Below are 21,609 nucleotides of genomic sequence, written 5' to 3' on the forward strand. Positions count from 1 at the left end.
TCATTCATCACTGAACTTAATTTGTATAACCCCTTTTGACTATCACATCTAAGACTGACATCTTTAGTACATATTTTCATCTAGATGTAGTAGTAGTAAAGGGAGCTTTAGAATAGAATACATATGGCCGGCTTTAGAGGGGATAAGAGGTGAGCTTATCAGCAAAAAGTGGCATAATAATTTATTTGTTCTAGTACTTTTCCTCTATTTCTGTTAAAATTTTGCCATTTCATGATTTCTGTTTCAAATCTATACTTCATCTTAAAAGTCAAAAGTGTATCTTGTTGAAGTCAGTTGCTTTATTTCCATCTGTATCTTTGGGTTCCCAGCTAGAGAGTGTCCTGTACCACGACATGTGTTAGATATTGTTACTGGAAGTAACCTAGAATTTTCATGTGCTGAAATTCATCTTTATTGCAGCATGCAAAAATAAATAAATAAATGCTTGTTTTCTCTGAAAACAGATCATCTACACGTCCCTAGCTGCCAAGTCTATTTGGGGGTTATTTGCAGGCTTAGGGGGTCTCCTTTCTTCCCTCATTATCCGTATTCTTGAGGGCCAGACCCCCTGTCTTGCACAACCCAGAGGGAAACCTGAGAGCTTTTAAAAAACAGCCCAATTTCTCGCCTTTGGAGAAGTGAGAAGAGTGCCCCGCCCCCATCTATGAAAAGAGGGATTTGATAGAGTTTCAATGTCTTCAAATCAAAGATTTAAGTCTCTAACCCCCCATCATCCAGGACCCCCCCCCCACAAGGCTTACGAACCCCCTCCCATCCCGCCCTAACTGCTTTGGACTGGTCCCAGTCCACAGTTCCTGTGGGTCTGTACGAAGAATTCACAGAGGACCTGTGTTACTTCCCTTGCGAAGAAACAGAATTATGGTGAAAATTTAGGTGGAAACCATTTCGTTTTTGGCTCCAAAAGAAGGGAAGCATGTGCCCAACCACCCCTGAGAAAAAGAACTTTCAGGGGCAAAGGAGCGAACAGGTAATTTAGAAGAAAAACAGAAAGTGGTCTCCGACTGCCCAGGACTTCCCTAGGAGTTGGGGGAGTTGGGGACGACTGGACGAGTAGTCTTTGTGGTTGCGGAAAAAATAAATGGAGAGCACGAAGGCTGAGGCTTCTCGGATCCTTTCCCGACCAAACTCGGGTGATTTGGTGCTGGGTATTTTAATATTTTCCCTCTTTTGTGAAGTGGAACAAACACAACTTGGGCGCACCGCTGCGGCTCAGAGCCTGCCAGCCAGGCGGGCGACCGGAGCACCAATCAGCGCGCGCCTGCGCTCTATATATACGGCGGCCCGGGCCGAGCGTAGTTCTATCGGCGTTTTGCCACTTGTACCCGAATCCTAGATCTTCGCCATTCAGCATGTCGGAGACCGCTCCTGCCGCTCCCGCTGCTGCGCCTCCTGCGGAGAAGACCCCGGTTAAGAAAAAGGCGTCCAAGAAGCCGGCCGGGGCGCGCCGGAAGGCGTCTGGGCCACCGGTGTCCGAGCTCATCACGAAGGCTGTCGCCGCTTCCAAAGAGCGGAGCGGTGTGTCTCTGGCTGCACTCAAGAAGGCGCTGGCGGCTGCGGGCTACGATGTGGAGAAGAATAATAGCCGCATCAAGCTGGGTCTTAGGAGCCTGGTGAGTAAGGGCACTCTGGTGCAGACCAAGGGCACCGGTGCTTCCGGCTCCTTTAAGCTCAACAGGAAGGTGGCCACTGGGGAAGCCAAGCCCAAGGCTAAGAAGGCGGGTGTGACCAAGCCCAAGAAGGCTGCTGGGGCAGCTAAGAAGCCCAAGAAAGCCACGGGTGCGGCCACTCCGAAAAAAACCGCCAAGAAGACCCCGAAGAAGGCCAAGAAGCCAGCTGCAGCTACTGTGACCAAGAAAGTGGCCAAGAGTCCAAGGAAAGCTAAAGCTGCTAAACCCAAGAAGGTCGCCAAGAGCTCTGCTAAGGCAGTGAAGCCCAAGGCCACCAAGCCTAAGGCTGCCAAGCCCAAGAAAACTGCACCCAAAAAGAAGTAGGCTGTTAATCGTCTGCTTCTAAAACCCAAAAAGGCTCTTTTCAGAGCCACCACTGATCTCAAAAAAAAAAGACCTGTATACTCCTTCCATACTTGCTGTTTCTGTATATACCTATCACCTTTAGCCTTTTAATCTAGATCAACGTTGCGCAGGAGTCGTTGCAGAAGGCTGCTCACCCTACACTAAGATGGACAGCGAGGGTTTGGAAGGGTGACTGCGGTGAGGTTGCAGGGCGTAGACCCATCCCTGTGGGTTGTTCCTTGCTCTGCGGTGCTTTTGGTTAGTTTCCTGGTCAGCAATTACAAGCGCTGTCCTGAGGCTTGCGTACTTCGGCTATCCGCCTGCCCCACTCCACTCCTGTGAGCAGCAAATACGACCACAAAGAAATCCAGCCAGTTTCTTAGTCTTAACGGGATATTCCGATTGGGCTAAGAACTCATTCAAAAGTACCGCCCTGCTCGCGGGTTGGCTCACTTCTCCAGCCCGTGATTTTCACCCTGTATTTAATTGGATGGTGGCCGGCCTCCATCCTTAGTCTCCAATGTTTGTTTTCCTTTCGTTGGGTTAGCACTATTCGCTTGATACAGAAATGTATCTGGTATTTCGGACATTTTCCATGTTTCGAAAGTCAAGTTGCTGGCTCTCGGGGGCGTTGGTATCATCCGATCCGGGGAGGAGTGTGGGTGCAGGCACTCTGGCCTCGCATTCTTTTGTTAATTCCTGTGGGCTGTGGCAGCAAAGGAACATTTGAAAAACTGCTACAGCGGTGGCAATGACTCTTCCACCCAGAGCAAGGCTGGACCAGGGATCTTTCTGTTCCTCGCATCGTGTAACTTAAAACAGATGTGTGACGGATTTGAGCGCATGAAAAACAACTTTTAGTCGGCCATTTTGTCCTGGCCGGCCAGTCAAGGATCCTCATTTTAGGTAGACTTTAACATCTAAAAATCGAAGATGCTTTAAACGCATTTTTGTGCAATCCAAAATTTTCTACGCGAAGGAGAAAAAATATATTGGTAAAGTTTTGGAAATAGTGTGTGTATTGGGGGGGAGGTGATGTCTCTAATAAAGGGCTTTAGTTTTCATTAACAGTATTATATGTGGATTCTTTCATATTCATGGCGTTTCTCCTGGATAGAGAAAGTCCAGCATCCTATTTCTATTCTGGTGGGCAGAGAATTTCTCAAGACAATTTCCCGGGTCAGGGGCTTCTGCAGACCTGCAGCTCAGTTCTTCAACCATTGCCACAAGGACGAATCTGTGAATTGAGTTATTTCCTGCATTAGTGGTAGTAGCAATGGAGTTCATTCCTCGTCTTAGTCACTGTGTAGGAGAAACCAAGAGATCTACTGGATAAAAAGAGTAGAATGGAGCCAAAGTGCGTAGAAAAGCAGAGATGAGAGATGTACAGAGAGTGCTGCAAGATCTGGGTTCCTGACACCTCCTGAGTTCCTGGTTCTTTGAGCCACCTGAACTCCTGCCACCGGGGCCTCTCCACTTAGTTCAGGTTGGGTCAAGTTGCAACAACCAGGAAACCTAATAAAGACACTCCAAATATAATCACAGATAGGGCTTATAGTAATAGCACCATGTACTTCTATTTTCCCTTTCTCCTTCAAATAATTTCAAGTCCACCCATTTGCTTGATTTCACATCAGCTCTAAGAGGCAGGGAAGGAATCAACCTAAGCAAAGAGAGTTGATTCTCTAATTTTTCTTCAAACCTCTTGTGAATGCCCTTTAGGGTGTAAATTTATTGGGTTTATATACAGTTGATCCTGTCATTGAATGTTTCCTGCAAACGTATTTGCATAGTTGAAACATGTCCTTTACTTTCAAGTAAAACATATTCCTCAAAAACAAATATAACCATTCTTTAGTAAGGCTGCAGGAAGAGTTGATTCACAGAGAGCTAAGTTATTGTTAAAAATCTCTAATTTTACCTAGTCTTTAGATAGTCTTCAACAATGTTTCCTCAATTTTGTCCGTGTTCTTTTTGTTCCATTCCCTCACAACTGTTCACATAGTTTACTGGCTTGGGTCTAATAAGACATTCATTCAATTCTAAAAATTGGCTATTTTAACGAAAAGGTCTTTGTCACGATTTTGTTTAGTTTATAAAACCTATATTTTATTTTTACATTATTAATATTATTTTCAGTATTCACTTATTATTATAAAATAATATTGACAACAGCAATAATATACTCAAATAATTGGCCAAACATGGCTGATTAGCCAAAAATGGCAATGAATACTGCATAAACTAAACTGCTGACTGATAATGATGAAAATTCATGAAATGTTCTTGTACTTTGGAAGTGTACACAGAAATTAAAGGCTCCTTGTAATGCATTATTGTAAAAAAAATTTTTTTCTGTACATACACAGTGCTCTCATGGCTGAAAAATTAAATATCCCATTACTTCCCCTAGGCAGTGCTCTAGATATCATTTCTTCTAAGCCTGAGGGAGACGTAAAAGGTAACTTTGTGGTTGAAATCCATGCCAGAGAGGAACAGGTCCAGTACAAGATGTGATTACATCATTAGAGAATTTCAGAAGGGAACAGGGATATAGGGCACAGTGGTAACAGCAATACTGTTGACAGCTAGCTTTTTTTTTTTTTTTTTTAACATTACTTCCAATTTCCAATGTACTTAACTTTTTAAAATTTATTTATTATTTTTTTTTATTTTTGTCTGTGTTGGGTCTTCGTTTCTGTGCGAGGGCTTTTTCTAGTTGTGGCAACCGGGGATCACTCTTCATCGCGGTGCGCGGGCCTCTCACTATCGCGGCCTCTCTTGTTGCGGAGCACAGGCTCCAGACGCGCAGGCTCAGTAGTTGTGGCTCACGGGCCTAGCTGCTCCGTGGCACGTGGGATCTTCCCAGACCAGGGCCCGAACCTGTGTCCCCTGCATTAGCAGGCAGATTCTCAACCACTGCGCCACCAGGGAAGCCCAGCTAGCATTTCTTGAGCACTAATTTACAAGGGTGCCAAGCACTATTGCTGAACACTCTTCATTTATTTTCAAACACATTCTTGTCACAGCACCTTGAGGTAGGTGCCATTATTACTGAGGCTTGGTCATATTAAGGACATAATGAGTTAATATCTGATCAGTGAGCCAGTATAATTATCCTCCATGTATGAGTGCTGTTCCTCACAAATATAATGAGCCACATAAGTAATCAAAAATTTTCTAGTAGCCACATTTTAGAAAAGTAAAACAAGTAAAATCTATTTTAATAATATTTTAACCCACTAAAATAAAAATATTTCAACAAGTCATCTAAGGTAAATATATTAAGGAGATTTTAAATTCTATTTTTCATACTAACTCTTTGAAATTTGGTATGTATTTTTACACTTAAGCTCATCTCGATTTGGACTAGCCGTGTTTCAAGTGCTCAATAGCCACATATGGCTAGTGGCTACCGTCTTGAACAATATAGATCTATAGTAAATGCTGAAAGGAACACACAAGAGGATACTTGCTCTGGAGTAGAATCTAGATGTTTCCAAGGAAATAATTATGCTGACCTGATCCTATAATTATGCTGACTCTATCTCAGAGTCCTGAGTCATCTGAGACTAGTGTTTCTCAACAGGGCACTCTGCTGAGGTGTGGTATAACAGAGTGGTAGGAGGGCAAGGAAGGCCATGTGTCATTTGGAAAAGCATAGCAAGTGCTGAGAAGCAGATTTACCCTGAAGATAATGAAACTCAAGTGTCAGACCCTGTACTTCCAAGGTCCTGGGAGGGGCCCCTGGGAGTATAGTATGTTCACTTGCCCTCATTTAAAAAATACTTTTTTTTTTTAACTGCAGTGTTGACAGATTTTAATCACAGCTGGTAAAAACCATTTATTTCCATTCAATCTTCTCTTGTTACAATTCACCTTTTGTCTGATTATGTTGGGATGTTGATGAGAATATTTGGGACTTGAGAAAATTTACTTGCATCTATATTGTTTGGGGTTAATGACATATATAAAGTGATGTGCAGATGTGCTCATATATATTGATAGTTCTGTTGTTGCTAGCCAGTCTGATCTAAGAATGGCTTCAAGGAATACTCCTACTGCCCACTGATAAACTCACCTGGATTAATGGCAAGGAAATATGGGACTAGATGTCATATATCCATGTACCTAGCACTGGGAGTGAGTGCATAGGGGAGAATTGAGATTTGAAATGTATAGAGCCAGAAGGTAGTCTGTGAAGAATTCTTCCAAATTTTACAATTCACATATGAAAGAAGCTTGACAGAGGATTTTCCAAATTTGAAAACAATCCTAAAAACTTGACACCACCTACAGTGCTTTGAAGCTGAAATTCTTCTAAGTTATCAAGGGAATAAAACAAATTGTGATCAACCACCGTAGAGGGAATACTGAATTCTCTTCCCACTGTCTACACTCTATAGAAAATATTACTAAACAATTTTCCTTTAAAGAGGGAATCAGAGTATGCTGTCAAAAATATAGGAAAATAAAGCTTTACAGTGTGTATTCAACTTAATAAAATGTGCTATTTTTCTGAATCTTGTGATAGCTATGGTTTTGTCTTTTTGTAAAATTGTAATTTGTTAATTTATTTTCTCATTATAAATATTCAGTATCTACTTTGTAATTTTGTTTGTAGTTTTAAGTCACCGTGTTGTGTAAGCCTTAAGCCTCAGAAAACCATCTGCTCCATCAGTTACATTGTACATCAATATGTGGAAATGTTTTTAAAAAATTAACATTTAAATAAATGTTCTTTGTATTAAAAGGGGGCATGGGTAAAAAAAGCTCTACAGTTGGTACCCTTCAATATCTCAAACCCCCTTGACTTTAAGATGCATAGGCAAATCTTAAGGTTACATAAATTTAGTGCATCTCTGCTGGTGAGTACTGAGGTCAGTTCCTATTGCCTGAGCTACAATTCCATTTTTGGTAGACCAATTGACCTTAAGACAGTATTTTAATTATCAGAGATGATTCCCTGAATAACTCTAACCCGAATAAAGGATTACTTTGGTTTTTACGAATACTAAATTCTCTTACTTGAATTTTTACTATACGCTTTCCACCATTAGCGATTTCTAATGCCTCAGCAATCATGTCACAACCGCCTTTAAGTAAAATTGTGGGTGGCTCTTAAAAGAGCCTTTTTTCAATTAGGGAGATAACTTTATGCCCTCTCCCCGCGGATGCGGCGCGCAAGCTGGATGTCCTTAGGCATGATGGTGACGCGCTTGGCGTGGATGGCACACAGGTTGGTGTCCTCGAAGAGCCCCACCAGGTAGGCCTCGCACGCCTCCTGCAGCGCCATGACGGCCGAGCTCTGGAAGCGCAGGTCGGTCTTGAAGTCCTGCGCGATCTCGCGCACCAGCCGCTGGAACGGCAGCTTGCGGATCAGCAGCTCCGTGGACTTCTGGTAGCGGCGGATCTCGCGCAGAGCCACCGTGCCGGGCCGGTAGCGGTGCGGCTTCTTCACGCCGCCCGTGGCCGGTGCGCTCTTGCGGGCCGCCTTGGTGGCCAGCTGTTTGCGCGGGGCCTTGCCGCCGGTGGACTTGCGAGCGGTCTGCTTAGTACGAGCCATGACAAGTGATTGACCACACACCCACAGTCTGATGCAGGCTTAGGCAGTTGTCTTTAAATATAGTTAGAAGCATTCTGATTGGTCTTGTAGTTTTTCAAAAGTACCGCGCGATAAAACCATTGGCTGAAAGGTGACCGGGAAGGAGAATTAATTACTAGAGAATCTGATTGGATGAATTACTTTACCACCCATTCCCGGTGCCTTTTTTTGCCTCTGGGATCTGAAGGAATTTTCATACGTTCTATTTCATCCTGCCGCCAACTACAGCGTGCATAACGAGACATTTAAGGACCATGTTAACTTCCGATTCAGTTGATGAGTTCCCCTGATAGTCTCAATTCTTGACACGCTCGCGGGTTGTCAATACTGCTGGTCCACACACTAAATTGAGTACAATTGTTTTTTCTCCCCCAGACAGCTGGGTTAGGTTTAAATAAATCTCGAACCGCCAGGACTGCCACTTTCTCTGGTCATCACAGCTCCCCTAACCCCGAGTTTTTCTTTTGTGAAACTACATGGCAGTGTCACTGGGTGGATGATTCAAAAAATCACATGTAAAGACCGATTTGATGACAGATACACACTGGACCGCAACCAAACTTTCGTCATAAAAAAATAGATTTTGCTTAAATTTACAACCTTGAGAGCCCGAACAGGGTTATTACTGGCAAAAGGAAAATTTCTTTGCTTTTTGTTATTCTCAAGCCCGAGCGATGCTCCGCCTCCTCTTTAGAAACGCTTTTGTTGACTACAGAAGTTTCACCCGGTATGCACTAAAGTAATGCTTGTGGGAAGTCCAATTTCCCTGGAAGTCAGTGTTTTGACGTCACTTTGTCTTTTACAAAACAGAGATAGATAACCTGGCTACCAGCTTTTTTAATGAAAACGTAGATGGCTCTGAAAAGAACTTCTAAACAGTTTATAAAAAAGAATTTCGTATTTTGTCTAGCCCTTGGCCTTGTGGTGGCTCTCAGTCTTCTTGGGCAGCAGCACAGCCTGGATGTTGGGCAGAACGCCGCCCTGAGCGATGGTGACTTTACCGAGCAGCTTGTGGAACTCCTCCTCATTATAGATGGCCAGCTGCAGGTGGGGCGGAACGACCCGCGTCTTGTTGTCGCGGGTCGGGCTGCCCGCCAACTCCAAAATCTCGGCCGTCAGGTACACGGGGGCCCCGACACCGACCCGTTTGGAGTAGTTGCCCTTACGGAGCAACCAGTGTACGCGGCCTACTGGGAACTGCAAACCAGCTGGGGAAGATCGAGTTTTAGCTTCAGCCCTAATCTTGCCTACTTATTCACCACGTCCAAACGTAATTACCTTATACAATTTAACAACAAACATTGTGAGCAAAAAGAGAAAACGCTGGATGACATGTGAACAAATCATTTTATGGACAGTACAGGGATGCCCCAGTAAGCTATCCGATTGGTCAAAAGTATGCTGTTTTTCTATCCAATAGAAAAACAAATAGTGTATCCTTTATTTGCATAAACTACCCCTCCCGCCCTTAGTGAACCCGTACTACTGTTATCCAATCAAAAGTGAGAACTCTTGATTGCTCATTTGCATTGAACAACTATAAATAAATGGGTTCTGAACTCCTCACCCTACTAGTTTTAGTTGTGGAGAAGGCGGTTTACTGCAGCTCTTCGAAAGAATTATGCCAGAGCCATCGAAATCTGCACCGGCCCCTAAAAAGGGTTCTAAGAAGACCATCACTAAGGCGCAGAAGAAAGACGGGAAGAAACGCAAGCGTAGTCGTAAAGAGAGCTATTCCATTTACGTATACAAAGTTCTGAAGCAGGTTCACCCAGACACCGGCATCTCATCAAAGGCCATGGGAATCATGAACTCGTTCGTCAACGACATCTTTGAGCGCATCGCGGGTGAGGCGTCGCGCTTGGCGCATTACAACAAGCGCTCCACGATCACATCTAGAGAGATCCAGACGGCTGTGCGCCTACTGCTCCCTGGGGAGCTGGCCAAGCATGCTGTTTCCGAGGGCACCAAAGCCGTTACCAAGTACACCAGCTCCAAGTAAGTGCTTGTATAGGCACTTCTTAATCCAAAGGCTCTTTTCAGAGCCACCCACTTTTTCGAAGAAGAGCTGAAACTTCCGTTTTTTTGATGATGAATGCAGTTCTCTACTGGTTATATTTACTTTCAGGTTTTTTTTTCAGTGGTGTTTGATAGTTGAAGCAATTTTGGAGCCACGAGCCCCAAGCGACTTGGAAGGTTTATCGGCTTTAAAAGACATGAATTACTGTGTCGCATTACTCAAAAAAACTCACTTTTTCCCCAGGGATTAAATTTTCAGATGCTTATTAAGCTGTTGGAAGTGTTCACTCCTTTCTACAAAGCCTCCTGAAATTTCTAATGGTGATGGGAATGTCCCTCCTTGGTAAGGAAGCGGTTAGGGGATTTCAGAGAGTAGAGACCCTGAGGAGATGATTATCCAGGCTGTCTTTCCAGGGGTAGGGGTGGGGGTGGGGGTAGGGGTAGGGGTGGGGGTGGGGGTAGGGGTAGGGGTGGGGGTGGGGGTAGGGGTGGGGGTAGGGGTGGGGGTAGGGGTAGGGGTGGGGGTAGGGGTAGGGGTGGGGGTGGGGGTGGGGGTAGGGGTGGGGGTGGGGGTGGGGGCGGGGGGCGTGGGGTGAGGGGGAGGGATGGGGGCGGGGGGGAGGGGCGGGGGAACGGGGGGAGGGGTGAGGGGGGAGGGGATGTGAGGGAGGAGGAGGGGAGGGGAGGAGGAGAGGGGAGGGGAGGAGTCCCGACGGAACAAAGGGCAGGTAAGTGGCATTTTCTCCGGGAGCCTGAACTCCCCTGGGATTGTAGAAACAAGCAAAATTGCCTGTTGTTCCTTTAATAAGCTGTGGGCACTTCTGTAGGGTATTACCTCAAGCTCTCTTCACACGGTTGAAATGAGATTTTCTAATTTCACATTAGAATTGTTTACTGATGGCAACAGCCAATCTAAAGCCGTTGCAATTTTTCTTTCATTCCTGAAATCTGGGGTCCCGTTTCTTGGGTCATTTACCGTTCAGGGATGCCTCTAGAAGAGCTTGAAAGGGTGGCACTCCAGCTCTAGGAGGGACAAAGGATTTGAATTTCCCGCCCTCCCCATCTGGTGTTACCTCGTCGCAGAGCGGGAGGGCCCCAGTTGGAGACGAAAATGTGCTGATTTTTCTTGGAAACCCTTTTCAAAGAACCCGCGACTCCAAAAATAATCCCGATAGGAAGGGCCTTGGTTGAGGAAAAGGAGTCAGTTGGGGCTGGTCTAGGCCTCGGACTGGGGGAGGGGAAAAAGAGCCGGGAAAAGGGGCAGCAGTTGACTGCCTATTAAAAAGGTGGGGAAAAGTCTCTTCCTTTGGTTTATGAGCACCGTATGTAGGTGACATACAACAGTGTGTCTGGATGAAGAAATAAAACTTGAAGTAGAATTTCTCAAAAAGGACCACTTTTAAAAGAAAATTTAAATTTAAATGATCTTTTCCCAGCTCCCACACAAATCAGATGACTGCTATATGAGAAGCATTTCTTATCTCAGCGTACACAAAACATAGTTGTGAAAGAGAAGCTTGTCTTAGAAGTTAAAATTTTTGTTTTTTAGATTATAACTTTCCCCCCCCCCCCACCCCCGTAAAAAAAAAATTATTGAACTCAAGCTGCAGTTTAAGAATCACTCCCTGGAGGGGTGAGATCTGGGAAATAATATCTCAGCCTCTTCAAAATGATCTCCTGAGGTAAGAATTATTTTTTCCCCATCTTGCCTTTCATAATATTTGCCTACTTGCTTGCTTCTATCTTTCTTCTCTCCTCTCTCCCCCTTCTTCCTAATAGTTGATATTTTACCTAAAACTATACCCTTAAATAAGAAGCCCAAACCAAAACCTGGGTCCCCTAAACTCAAAGCTAGGCCTTTTTGACGTCTATACTGATACCTGGCTGATCTTTAACAAGCAAAAAGGAAATTAAAAATCAGATTCCTGGACTCAGGGCTAGACTCCAAAACTATGTGGGGAGTGGTGAGAAGCCAGAAATAAAATTCATACATCTCCCCAGCTGATTCTGATGAGGCACCAACTTTGCTCATTTAAGTGTTTTTATGAAGGCTGGTTTAGAATCCTAGTTGGAGAATTCTAACATATGTGTCTCTTGGTCTTAATATATGTTGATTATCTTTATTCACTCAAATGGAGGCTTTGGTATGACAGTGATCTTTTTGTAAAATAAACTTATCCTGGGCATCTTGGGTATTGTTATGAGACTCTACATCTTATTTAAATTTAAGGTTTAGGAGACCTTCCCCCCTTCCCAGCCCCCTTCCCGCCTGGGGTAGAAGGAGGGGCACTGCCTCATTGTCAGGTGGGAGTGGCATCCAAGTTTCTTGCTCAGCCTGTTTGACATTGACAGGGAAGAGGTGCCTCATTATTGCTGGGGAGGGGTTGGAAGTTCAGGATCCCCATGTGGCCTCTGTAGGAGGGGGAACAATTTTCTTCGGTTGGTCTAATAATTAAACTGATATGGCAGTGATGGGTTTCAGGGCAGGCCTTCCCAAGATGTGCCACTTTGTCATGCAGAGAATTTAGAGCTGAAAGCAATCAAGGCCCAAAAGATGCAAGAAGAAGCTTTGACCTTCCCCCTAAATGCCTAAAAGAATTTTAGATGGAGAACCTGTTCCAGGAAGGCAGCTCTCACCCTAGATAACTACAGTATAATTTGAACGAGGTGTGCAGACAGGGGGGAACCTAGCAAAGACTGTTCATTAAAATTTTTTTCTGGGTGCCATTGTTTCTGTTCGGCCCAGCAAACATTTGTTCACAAAACATTTTCTTTTTTTCATCTTCCTGTGAATTGCCTTCCTACCCTTTGAAGTCCCAAGTCCCTAACCTCTTCTCTCAGATGGCATAACAAGCCTCAACTGCCTAACTTGTCCTTGGGTCTCATTTTTCTTATTGTGTCCGACCCCCAAATGAAATGAAATTTAACTTTTTCCTGTTAGTTTGTCTCATGTCAATTTAATTCTTAGACCAGCCAGAAGAACCTAGAAGGGTAGAGGAAAATTTTTTCCTCCCCAGCGACCCCAAGGTCACACCATGTCATCACCTGGAACACTCTGGCACTACTTATTTATGTTGAATAAATGCTAAATGTACATCTCTTTCGAGTTCTCTTGACCCTTCTGATTCACAGTGATTACTCTTCTCCATGTGCTCTTATAATATTTATTGCTTAAAACCTTCAGTTTTGGATGCAAAAAATGCTGTACTATTTAAACTTCAGGTATACAACCCCCCACCTCCCCACCCCCTGCCCTTTTCAAAAGAGAGTATGAAGTCTTCAAGGCAGCACCTGAGATACCTTTTTACATCTCCATCACGGTTTTTGAAACATTTCAGACACGGCTGAGCCAGTGTTGATGTATATTGCTGTTGTCCATGGTGAAGATAATAAATAATAAGGAAGTGAATATTGTTAAGAGAAAACGTCATAGGAGTCAAAAGACTTGAGAGAAGGTAAAAAAAGAAACAGGAAATGAACATCTTTACTCTCCTGCTTGATTGCCTGGATCAAAATATAGTTCTCTGACCGAGTTGGTTTAGAAGTAATTTTCTCACACCCAGGCTCTTGTTCCTTTTACCATCCTGTTAGTTAGTAGACTTTTAGGCTGGAGTCCTCAAAAATTCCTGAAATAGTAATCCGCCTCCATCTGGGCCCCATCTATTTCTATTTCATGGACCATTAAAAGAAAAAACGGCAAGATCTCCCTCGGTAATTTCTCTTAATTTTATGTTCCTCAACATGAGAGCTTAAGACCAAACACTCTGTAGTAATATTAATATAGTGTTTTATAGTAATATACTGTAATCTCATTTTGAGTATTTATGTGCTGTGGGGTGTTTGTTCTCTCTCATTTCTTAGGAGTCCTCATGTACTGCAAAATTTTCAGCACTCTAACTGCAAGAAGTGCGGTACGATATGGAGAATGATGGAGGAGTTTTCTAAAGTAATTAGAATCCTGTGTGTGGTAGCCAAGTGAGAAAAGAGGGAGGGTAGGAAGGTTGAGAGGTGGCACTGGGGAACGACGACAAAGTTTTTCAGCCAGGATTTTGTTGTCCTTGGTCCCATTAACCTTGGCCAAGACAAACAAACTGGGTCTCTCAGTTTCACAATCTCTAAAATGAGGACAGTACTCACTCTACATACCTCCCAGGTGATCCTGGAAGGCCTCATAGGTAAGCTATGAATGAAACGGAAGACTTACTGGATCATCCAGTTCTTGCCTTCAGTTTTCATTGTTCAGATAGTTTAAGACTTGGGCCAGGACAAAAAATTAATTGTTTCCTCTTCTCCCTCTTTCCTGTCAAACGAGTTAAAGAGTTAGGTAAGTTAAAGTAACACTGGGAATAGAAGTACCTCCCTCTTAAATATTATGTTTCGAAATTGTTCTGCGTTTATTCCTTTCCAAAAATCATGAGTCACAATTTCAATAGCAAAAAGTCAGAACAATAAGAATAATCACTCCTGCTTCTGACTGCATTTAAGAACAGTGCTTTGAAAAAACCAAATAGACTCCATTATTAACAGAATTAAAAGCCCACCAGACTATATGAGATTGGAGCAAACGGAAAAGTCACACTAGACGGGAGCCTTGTATGCAAAAGAAGGATGCAGGTTCTGATTTCCCATTGGTTCTTAAATAGTAGCCAATGGGAAACTAGCACAAGCCTACCTCTGGTTAGTATAAATATTGCTCTCGCCGCAGCTTTATTTATTGCTTGCTTTTTATTTTGAAGGCTTTTAAGTGGAGGGATAGTAGCTATGTCTGGGCGTGGTAAACAGGGCGGCAAGGTTCGTTCGAAGGCTAAGACCCGCTCCTCGCGAGCTGGGCTCCAGTTCCCCGTAGGCCGAGTGCACCGCCTGCTCCGCAAGGGTAACTACTCCGAGCGTGTCGGCGCCGGGGCGCCGGTGTACCTGGCGGCGGTGCTGGAGTACCTGACGGCAGAGATCCTGGAGCTGGCGGGCAACGCGGCCCGCGACAACAAGAAGACGCGCATCATTCCGCGCCACCTGCAGCTGGCCATCCGCAACGACGAGGAGCTTAACAAGTTGCTGGGGCGCGTGACCATCGCTCAGGGCGGCGTCCTGCCCAACATCCAGGCGGTACTGCTTCCCAAGAAGACTGAGAGCCACCACAAGGCCAAGGGCAAATAAAGTGTTTATTACTTTTGCACGGCATTTTTGGTTTCCATTATCCAAGAAAAAGAAAAAAGTCAACTTACAAAGGCTCTTCTCAGAGCCACCCACCCTTTTCTTTTAAAGAGCTGTCATGCTTTTTAGTTCTGCCCATACGAGGGTTGTGACATCAGGCGAAAAATCACGGCTAATAAGTGAGTGTCCTGAGGGAAATCAATATGTGCGAAAACACCAGCTGTGAGGAAAGCCACACGAGTTTAAATTGACCAGATTAAGTATAGGTGAATCAGTTTATAGTCAAACTACTTTCCTCTTCGTTCCAGCGGTGACTTTTGGAAAGTTTTTCGCACTGGAGAGTGAGGAAAGTATACTCACTTTCAGTATAGTGAGAAGCGCTGTATTCTTCAAAGTTAACCTTCAACATTTTTTGTTGACTTAAAGGAACACCTCAAACCTCTGCATCTATTCAACTTTATAAAAACATTACACATTTCCTGAAGGGACTGAGTAAATTACAGATCCTTGGTACTTCGCGCTCCTGTCAGAAACATCTTCCTGACTGTCCACAGTGTTTGTGCCAGACTCAAGAAAATCTGAGTATCATTTTAGATGCAGCCCATCTAATTTTTCTAAGCACTTCCAAAATATCTTTGGTGATTGTACTTTAAAAAAAGAAAAAAATACACAAAAAATCAATCCGTTGGCGGTGCCCGCGTTGCTTTGTGTAACTTTGCTGTACGTTTTGGAAGCGAAAGCGTAAATAAAATGACGTCAGGGCGTCGGAGTCGCTATAGTTAAAGGGCAGGGTTTAGGATTCATTCACCAACCCGAAAGCAGCTCTTAATTCTTCCGGGCCAGGCACAGAAATGGACCAATCCGAGGAGGGCGCGGGTACTTTTGAATGTTCTTGGGTCCAATAGTTGGTGGCCTGGCTGTATAAAAGAAGGGCGGCTGAGTGCTTTCTACTGGCATTTGGGAGAACGTTCATCGTGAGGCTTTGTCATGGCTCGTACTAAGCAGACCGCTCGCAAGTCCACCGGTGGCAAGGCCCCGCGCAAACAGCTGGCCACCAAGGCGGCCCGGAAGAGTGCGCCGGCCACGGGCGGCGTGAAGAAGCCGCACCGCTACCGGCCCGGCACGGTGGCCCTGCGCGAGATCCGCCGCTACCAGAAGTCCACGGAGCTGCTGATCCGCAAGCTGCCGTTCCAGCGGCTGGTGCGCGAGATCGCGCAGGACTTCAAGACCGACCTGCGCTTCCAGAGCTCGGCCGTCATGGCGCTGCAGGAGGCGTGCGAGGCCTACCTGGTGGGGCTCTTCGAGGACACCAACCTGTGTGCCATCCACGCCAAGCGCGTCACCATCATGCCCAAGGACATCCAGCTTGCCCGCCGCATCCGCGGGGAGAGGGCATAAACCTGTTTTTCCGTTATTTAAAGTGCTAATCTTAAACCCAAAGGCTCTTTTCAGAGCCACCTACAGCTTCATTTTGAAGAGCTGTACCGTAAGGAAGTAAAATTCTCCCCTCAACTAGGGTGAGTTGGGGTAGAACTCTTCCCGTCGCACCCCCTTCCCCCACAGCCAAACATTTCTGGAGTTGTGTGAAGCGAGGGTCTAACCACACTTCCTTAACAGGTAGCCATCCAGGCATAGTTTATCAAACCTTATTTATGACCCTGCTTGTAAATAGTCCAGTTGATTGCATTGCTTTATCTCACATTGCTTTTGTCTATTCTAGGGCTATGTACCATGGTATGCTATGCTGTACAATTTTTTCCCATTTCTTTGCTGTAGTTATTACTCAAATATAGGATTTTAGCCATTTGACCCAGTGATCTTGCTTTTATGTTTTTTCGGTCTGGGGATTCAGTACTGGGTGAAAAGTGACACATGGGATAGTGACCAAATGTGAGAAGAAGAATAACCTTTTAGTTGTGTAACTTTTACACTATATTTTACAAACTATAAAACAATACAGAATGCTAAAAAACATGACAGCCACCAATTCTGAAGGCTTTGCTTCAGTTTTTTCCATACCTTATTCCTAGTAGTCTATGCCTAGCTCTGAGATGAGAATTGATTCACCTTGCTAAAATGATTTGCCCAACTCCCACCTACAACAAAACCCACAAAATACACGGAAGAGTAATGTGTGTTGTGTTGTTCACTTGGATTTATTTACATTTCAGGGTTTCAATAAAAACTTTTGGTTTACAAAATAATGTATTTTTTAAAATGACAAAGATATTTCTCTCTGTGTATATTGTTTTAACATTTTATTTTTTCCAGACTGGTATAAGCCTCTGCCTGGCACAGACCTTTGTTACCCATATAAGGGGTCTGTCAGAGGCACCAATGCCCTTGGCTTAAACCAAGGTGATTTTGCCCCTCAACTCTTGGCCCCTGCTGAAGTCCAGGTATCTTGGTTTTTCTTGTTTATTGCTGTGCTGGCTCTTACGTACACTGTTTGACTTTTTCCTTTAATATTTTATGTATCTTGGGAAAAAAGTGTTTTATGTACAGGGCCTGATAGGATAGCTTTAAAAAAGTAAAAGTGCCCATTGCTGGTTGAGGATCAGATAGGCAGGGGACAATGACTGGGACTGGCTGATCCTTCCCCTCCCCAGCCAAGGAACATGAATTTGGCTTTAAGTCTTCATTTACTTGAGCCCCTCAACAGAACAACTATGCAGTATCTAGGAAAAAAAGGTTAACACAGTCTTATAATTCATACCCTTGTTAATTTTTCTAGGGTATACTCAGCAAGCTGGCAGCACTTGGATGCCAGCTTACCTGGGTTCATATCCCAGCTTTACTACCTAATGTGTCATCTTAGACAAATCACCTTCTCCAGCATCAGAAAAATGGGAGTAACACTACCCACTTTGTAGGGTTGTTATTGGAATAATATGCATCAAGTTTTGGACACATAGCATCATATAAATGCTGTTAATTTTCCTGAACTGTGTATCATTTTCTCTCATACTCTAGGATTTTTCGAAATTTGAAATAAAGACAAACTTTAGCTTCTAAATTTCCTTTTTATTTGGCATTACTTACTTGCATAGATTCTGCTCAGTTTAGAAATAAAATTCAGCAGACATTTTAAAATCAAACGTGGAAGAAAATCAAATTTGTGAAAGAAAATTTACTGAACACTTTGGGCAGGGGGGTGGTGCCAGCATTTTAATATCATTGCATTAAGCATCTATTATTTTATATTAGGGGAGTGACTAAGGTCGGGCTGAAGACAAAAGGGGGTATTTAATGTACAGATTGTATCTTTTAAATGGCTGCTGCAAGGTCTTCAGTCAAAAAGGGTTTTTCTTACCCAGGCTGCAGAGTGATGTTACACCACAGGTTGAAGTTTACAGCTAATGCTGTTGGAGTCTAGAATGACTTTTGGTTTGTTATAAAGACTCTCAAAGGAAAGGAGGAGGAAGTCAAGGTCAGGGTGAATTTTTCAGACTTAAAAATTTAGTAGTAGGCTTTCCAGTTGTCCCAGTAGAAGTGAGTTACTGCTCAATGAGTGTTTTCAAGAAATTTAACACAATAGTGGGAAACTGGTATGGAGATTTGAACAGCACCCCAGGCTTGGCTGCAGGAAAGCTAGAAGCCTGAGATTGTCAGTGCACCTTGGGAGAGGGCCCAAAGGAACATATTTGGACCCACCATGTTTAACATGTCACGTATGAAAAACAAAACAATGCTTTGATGCTTTGTCCTTTATTAGATGCTGTGATTTAAAAAAAAAAATCCTCAAGAGTAAATGCATATTTGTGTGATTGATACTGTGTTAGGAGTAAAGATGAGACCTCAGGGCAATATCTCAAGTCCAGGAAGATTCTTTAAGAAATAATACCAGGGTTTCCCTGGTGGCCCAGTGGTTGAGAGTCTGCCTGCCAATGCAGGGGACACGGGTTCGAGCCCTGGTCTGGGAAGATCCCATATGCCGCGGAGCAGCTGGGCCCGTGAGCCACAACTGCTGAGCCTGCGGGTCTGGAGCCTGTGCTCCGCAACAAGAGAGACCGCGATAGTGAGAGGCCCGCGCACCGCGATGAAGAATGGCCCCCGCTTGCCACAACTAGAGAAAGCCCTTGCACAGAAACGAAGACCCAACACAGCTAAAAATAAATAAATAATTTTTAAAATAATAATAAAGGAATTCCTTTAAAAAAGAAAAAAGAAATAATACCAACTGAAAACAAGTCACATTTATATAGGACTTCATGGGCCAGTCTCTGTTCCAATGCTTTGCTTACAATAGCTAAATTAAATCTTCACTAGAATTCCATCAGTGTTATCATTACCCAGTTTTACAGATAAAGAAAACAAAGGCAAGGTTAAAGGTCACACAGCTGTAGGGAAGGAAAAATAATTCTCCCTCTATGAGACCCCTGAAATAAAAGACAAATTAACAAGAGAAAAACAAAACAGAAGTAACATGTAGCCCTCATGTATACGTGGGAGATACCCAGGGAAAAATGAGTAACTCCTCAAGGTGGCTTAAAATTCAGACTTAAACACCATCTTAATAGGGAAAAGGGGTTGGGGGTGGTATGTATGTAGGCCTCTTGGGGGAGAGTAAATAATTTTTAGGAAAGATGATTGGGCCCTTAGAAGAATAGATGGGAGAGGTATGACAGGATAAAATAAAATTATGTTTAAGGCAGGATAAGAAAATTTCTAAACATAAAATTTTCTCTCTGCTTATTTGGGCCACTACCCCTCTTTAGTGTGCATTGTGCACATTACAGATTGACCAGACTTCCTTAGAAGACACAGGAATGCCTGCTTCATTGAAAAGAGCAATTTTCTCCTGGTTCCAGCAAGGTAACTCCTTAGGAGATAACATTCCTTTCTCAATCCTGTAAGGGACTGTGATGCCCCACTACTCACCTTGTACGTGAAAGTCTGGACTATGTAGACTCAATATGTAACTTTGATATATGACTCTTTGTCTCAAAAACTTAAATAGCTGTGCTTTGACCTCTGACAAGCAGAACAGTCCTCAGAGTTTTCTGAAAGACTGTCTCCCAGGTTATAATCCTCAGGTTGGCTCTAATAAAATCCTCTATTTCTGTCTTAGATTGACAATTAATTTTTGTGGACAATAGGTTGTGCCAAGGTTTGTCTGGGTGTGGTGTCAATTTTTAGTGTCCTTTCCTCAGATAAGTGTCACTCTTCCCTAGTTAATGAAACTCCTTGGGAAGGGATTTATGACAATTGAGTTCCTTTTGGAGGATCTGTCTTTAGGCAGATAATGGGAGTTCAGAGAAATCTTCCCTCTACATTTGCTGTTTTTCTGCTACAGCTCAAAATAATCAATATACCTATAAGGGAGGGAAAATAACTTTCCTTCTACGCTTCTAAGTTCTTGGCTGAGAACCACTGTATAAAAGGTAGATTAACAAGAGAAAAGCAAACAGAAGCTTAATAACATGTATAACCTCACATAGGCTTGAGAAATACCTAGAAAAACTGAGTAAACTCCCAAAATTGGCCCAAGCCACCACCTTAAATACCATCTTCAGCTAAGAAGTGGGTGGGAGCCAGTTATGAGAGGTTACCAGGAAAAGGAACAACAAGGGTAAGGTTGTTATACAGAATTAAGTCTAGTGCCTCCTCATTGATGAGATTCTCTGGTGATTTAGTCATCCTTCTCTTCCCGGTACAGAGAAAAAGACACAAATCAAAATTCCCTTTATAAATGTAAATGTCCCTCACAAAAGAGTAAATTCTACTCTGTTTTTAGAAATGTTTTTGTGTATGGTGTTTTTAAAAAAATAATCAGCTCAAAAATAGTCCTTCTGCCAAAGAAGCATATGGGAGTGGGGGAATGGGGAGTCATATTCTGCTACCCTTAGCAACTAACAATCACTTCCTCCTGAATGAGAAAGTACAGTATTTGCCATAAAATACTGTATAAGTCTCCACTAAAATTCTCAGCCGAAGAAATAAACAGCCTCAGATGCAAAGAGCAAAGGGAGCAAAACAACCCAGTTTAAAAGTGAACCTCTTTACTAGCTTCTCTCCCACATAGTCATTGGATCACTGCCGAGAGGGGCGGAGCCAAAGGGGCGCTGTCAGTGCCTCTTTTCCCGCCTGCGCTTTCAGTTCTCAACGAGGTCCGACTATAGCTTATAATTACTCTTGATCAAGTAGTAGCCTGTTGCATTCTGTACGTTTGCGGTAACTTAGATAATCATGTCTGGGCGCGGCAAAGGCGGCAAGGGTCTGGGTAAGGGAGGCGCTAAGCGCCACCGCAAGGTTCTGCGCGACAACATCCAGGGCATCACCAAGCCAGCTATCCGCCGCCTGGCCCGGCGTGGCGGCGTGAAGCGCATTTCCGGCCTCATCTACGAAGAGACCCGCGGGGTGCTGAAAGTGTTCCTGGAGAACGTGATCCGGGACGCCGTCACCTACACCGAGCACGCCAAGCGCAAGACTGTCACCGCCATGGACGTGGTCTATGCGCTTAAGCGCCAGGGACGCACTCTCTACGGCTTCGGTGGCTAAAGTCTCATTCTATACATTTTTTTTAAAGGCCCTTTTCAGGGCCGCCCACCTCCGCTCAGGAAGAGCTGTACGCGACTTACGTGCTCAAGACGTATCTCTTTTGAAAAAAAAGTGGTTCTGTTTTAAGGCTACTGTGGCCTTAACTACAGGCCAAACGGTTCGCTTTCACTGCCGGTCTCCATCAGCCAATCTTTGGGCACCTGCTAAGAGTAGCGGTACCTTCGCCTAATCAGGCTGCGAGGGCTTGCTTGTGGGTGGGGCTAACGCTGGACTAAGGAAAGCTAATGAGAGGGGTCTGGA

General features: G+C 44.0%; 4 protein-coding genes and 3 pseudogenes across 7 annotated transcripts in view; 5 read left to right on the forward strand and 2 right to left on the reverse strand.

The window, feature by feature from the left end:
* Positions 1 to 3,101, forward strand: part of LOC309608046 (uncharacterized protein) — a 31,609-nt gene extending 28,508 nt beyond the window's left edge. Inside the window, exon 5 of the mRNA XM_082347272.1 lies at positions 1,178 to 3,101. Coding sequence (XP_082203398.1) covers positions 1,178 to 2,012 — 835 coding nt within the window. The 3' untranslated portion in view covers positions 2,013 to 3,101. The remainder of the gene's footprint in view (positions 1 to 1,177) is intronic.
* Positions 2,981 to 7,612, reverse strand: LOC309607284 (histone H3.1). Its single transcript, XM_082345642.1, has one exon. The coding sequence runs from the start codon at positions 7,597 to 7,599 to the stop codon at positions 7,189 to 7,191; it is 411 nt and encodes a 136-aa protein (XP_082201768.1). The 5' UTR covers positions 7,600 to 7,612; the 3' UTR covers positions 2,981 to 7,188.
* Positions 7,613 to 8,544: 932 nt separating this feature from the next.
* On the reverse strand, positions 8,545 to 8,972 carry LOC309608047 (histone H2A type 1-D pseudogene; annotated as a pseudogene). The gene is made up of 2 exons: positions 8,939 to 8,972; positions 8,545 to 8,885 (listed from the first exon to the last, which is right to left on the reverse strand). The product of its transcript is annotated as a histone H2A type 1-D pseudogene (transcript).
* A 222-nt stretch (positions 8,973 to 9,194) lies between these two features.
* Positions 9,195 to 9,927, forward strand: LOC309607288 (histone H2B type 1-B pseudogene; annotated as a pseudogene). Its single transcript has one exon. The product of its transcript is annotated as a histone H2B type 1-B pseudogene (transcript).
* A 416-nt stretch (positions 9,928 to 10,343) lies between these two features.
* On the forward strand, positions 10,344 to 14,827 carry LOC309607328 (histone H2A type 1-B pseudogene; annotated as a pseudogene). The gene has a single exon. The product of its transcript is annotated as a histone H2A type 1-B pseudogene (transcript).
* Positions 14,828 to 14,959: 132 nt separating this feature from the next.
* LOC309607327 (histone H3.1) lies at positions 14,960 to 16,617 on the forward strand. Its single transcript, XM_082345767.1, has one exon. The coding sequence runs from the start codon at positions 15,796 to 15,798 to the stop codon at positions 16,204 to 16,206; it is 411 nt and encodes a 136-aa protein (XP_082201893.1). The 5' UTR covers positions 14,960 to 15,795; the 3' UTR covers positions 16,207 to 16,617.
* A 1,922-nt stretch (positions 16,618 to 18,539) lies between these two features.
* H4C2 (H4 clustered histone 2) overlaps positions 18,540 to 21,609 on the forward strand; it is a 6,232-nt gene continuing 3,162 nt past the window's right edge. Inside the window, exon 1 of the mRNA XM_082345768.1 lies at positions 18,540 to 21,609. This exon is cut by the window's right edge and continues 3,162 nt beyond it. Within this exon, the coding sequence (XP_082201894.1) occupies positions 20,998 to 21,309 (312 nt within the window). The 5' untranslated portion in view covers positions 18,540 to 20,997 and the 3' untranslated portion in view covers positions 21,310 to 21,609.

This window comes from Balaenoptera borealis, assembly GCF_965194805.1.
Source record: "Balaenoptera borealis genome assembly, chromosome: 12".
In the NCBI taxonomy this organism is placed as follows: Eukaryota; Metazoa; Chordata; class Mammalia; order Artiodactyla; family Balaenopteridae; genus Balaenoptera; species Balaenoptera borealis.

Coding starts and splice junctions, on each gene's coding strand:
- LOC309607284 (XM_082345642.1), bottom strand. CDS start 7,599: ATGGCTCGTACTAAGCAGACCGCTCGCAAGTCCACCGGCGGCAAGGCC.
- LOC309607327 (XM_082345767.1), top strand. CDS start 15,796: ATGGCTCGTACTAAGCAGACCGCTCGCAAGTCCACCGGTGGCAAGGCC.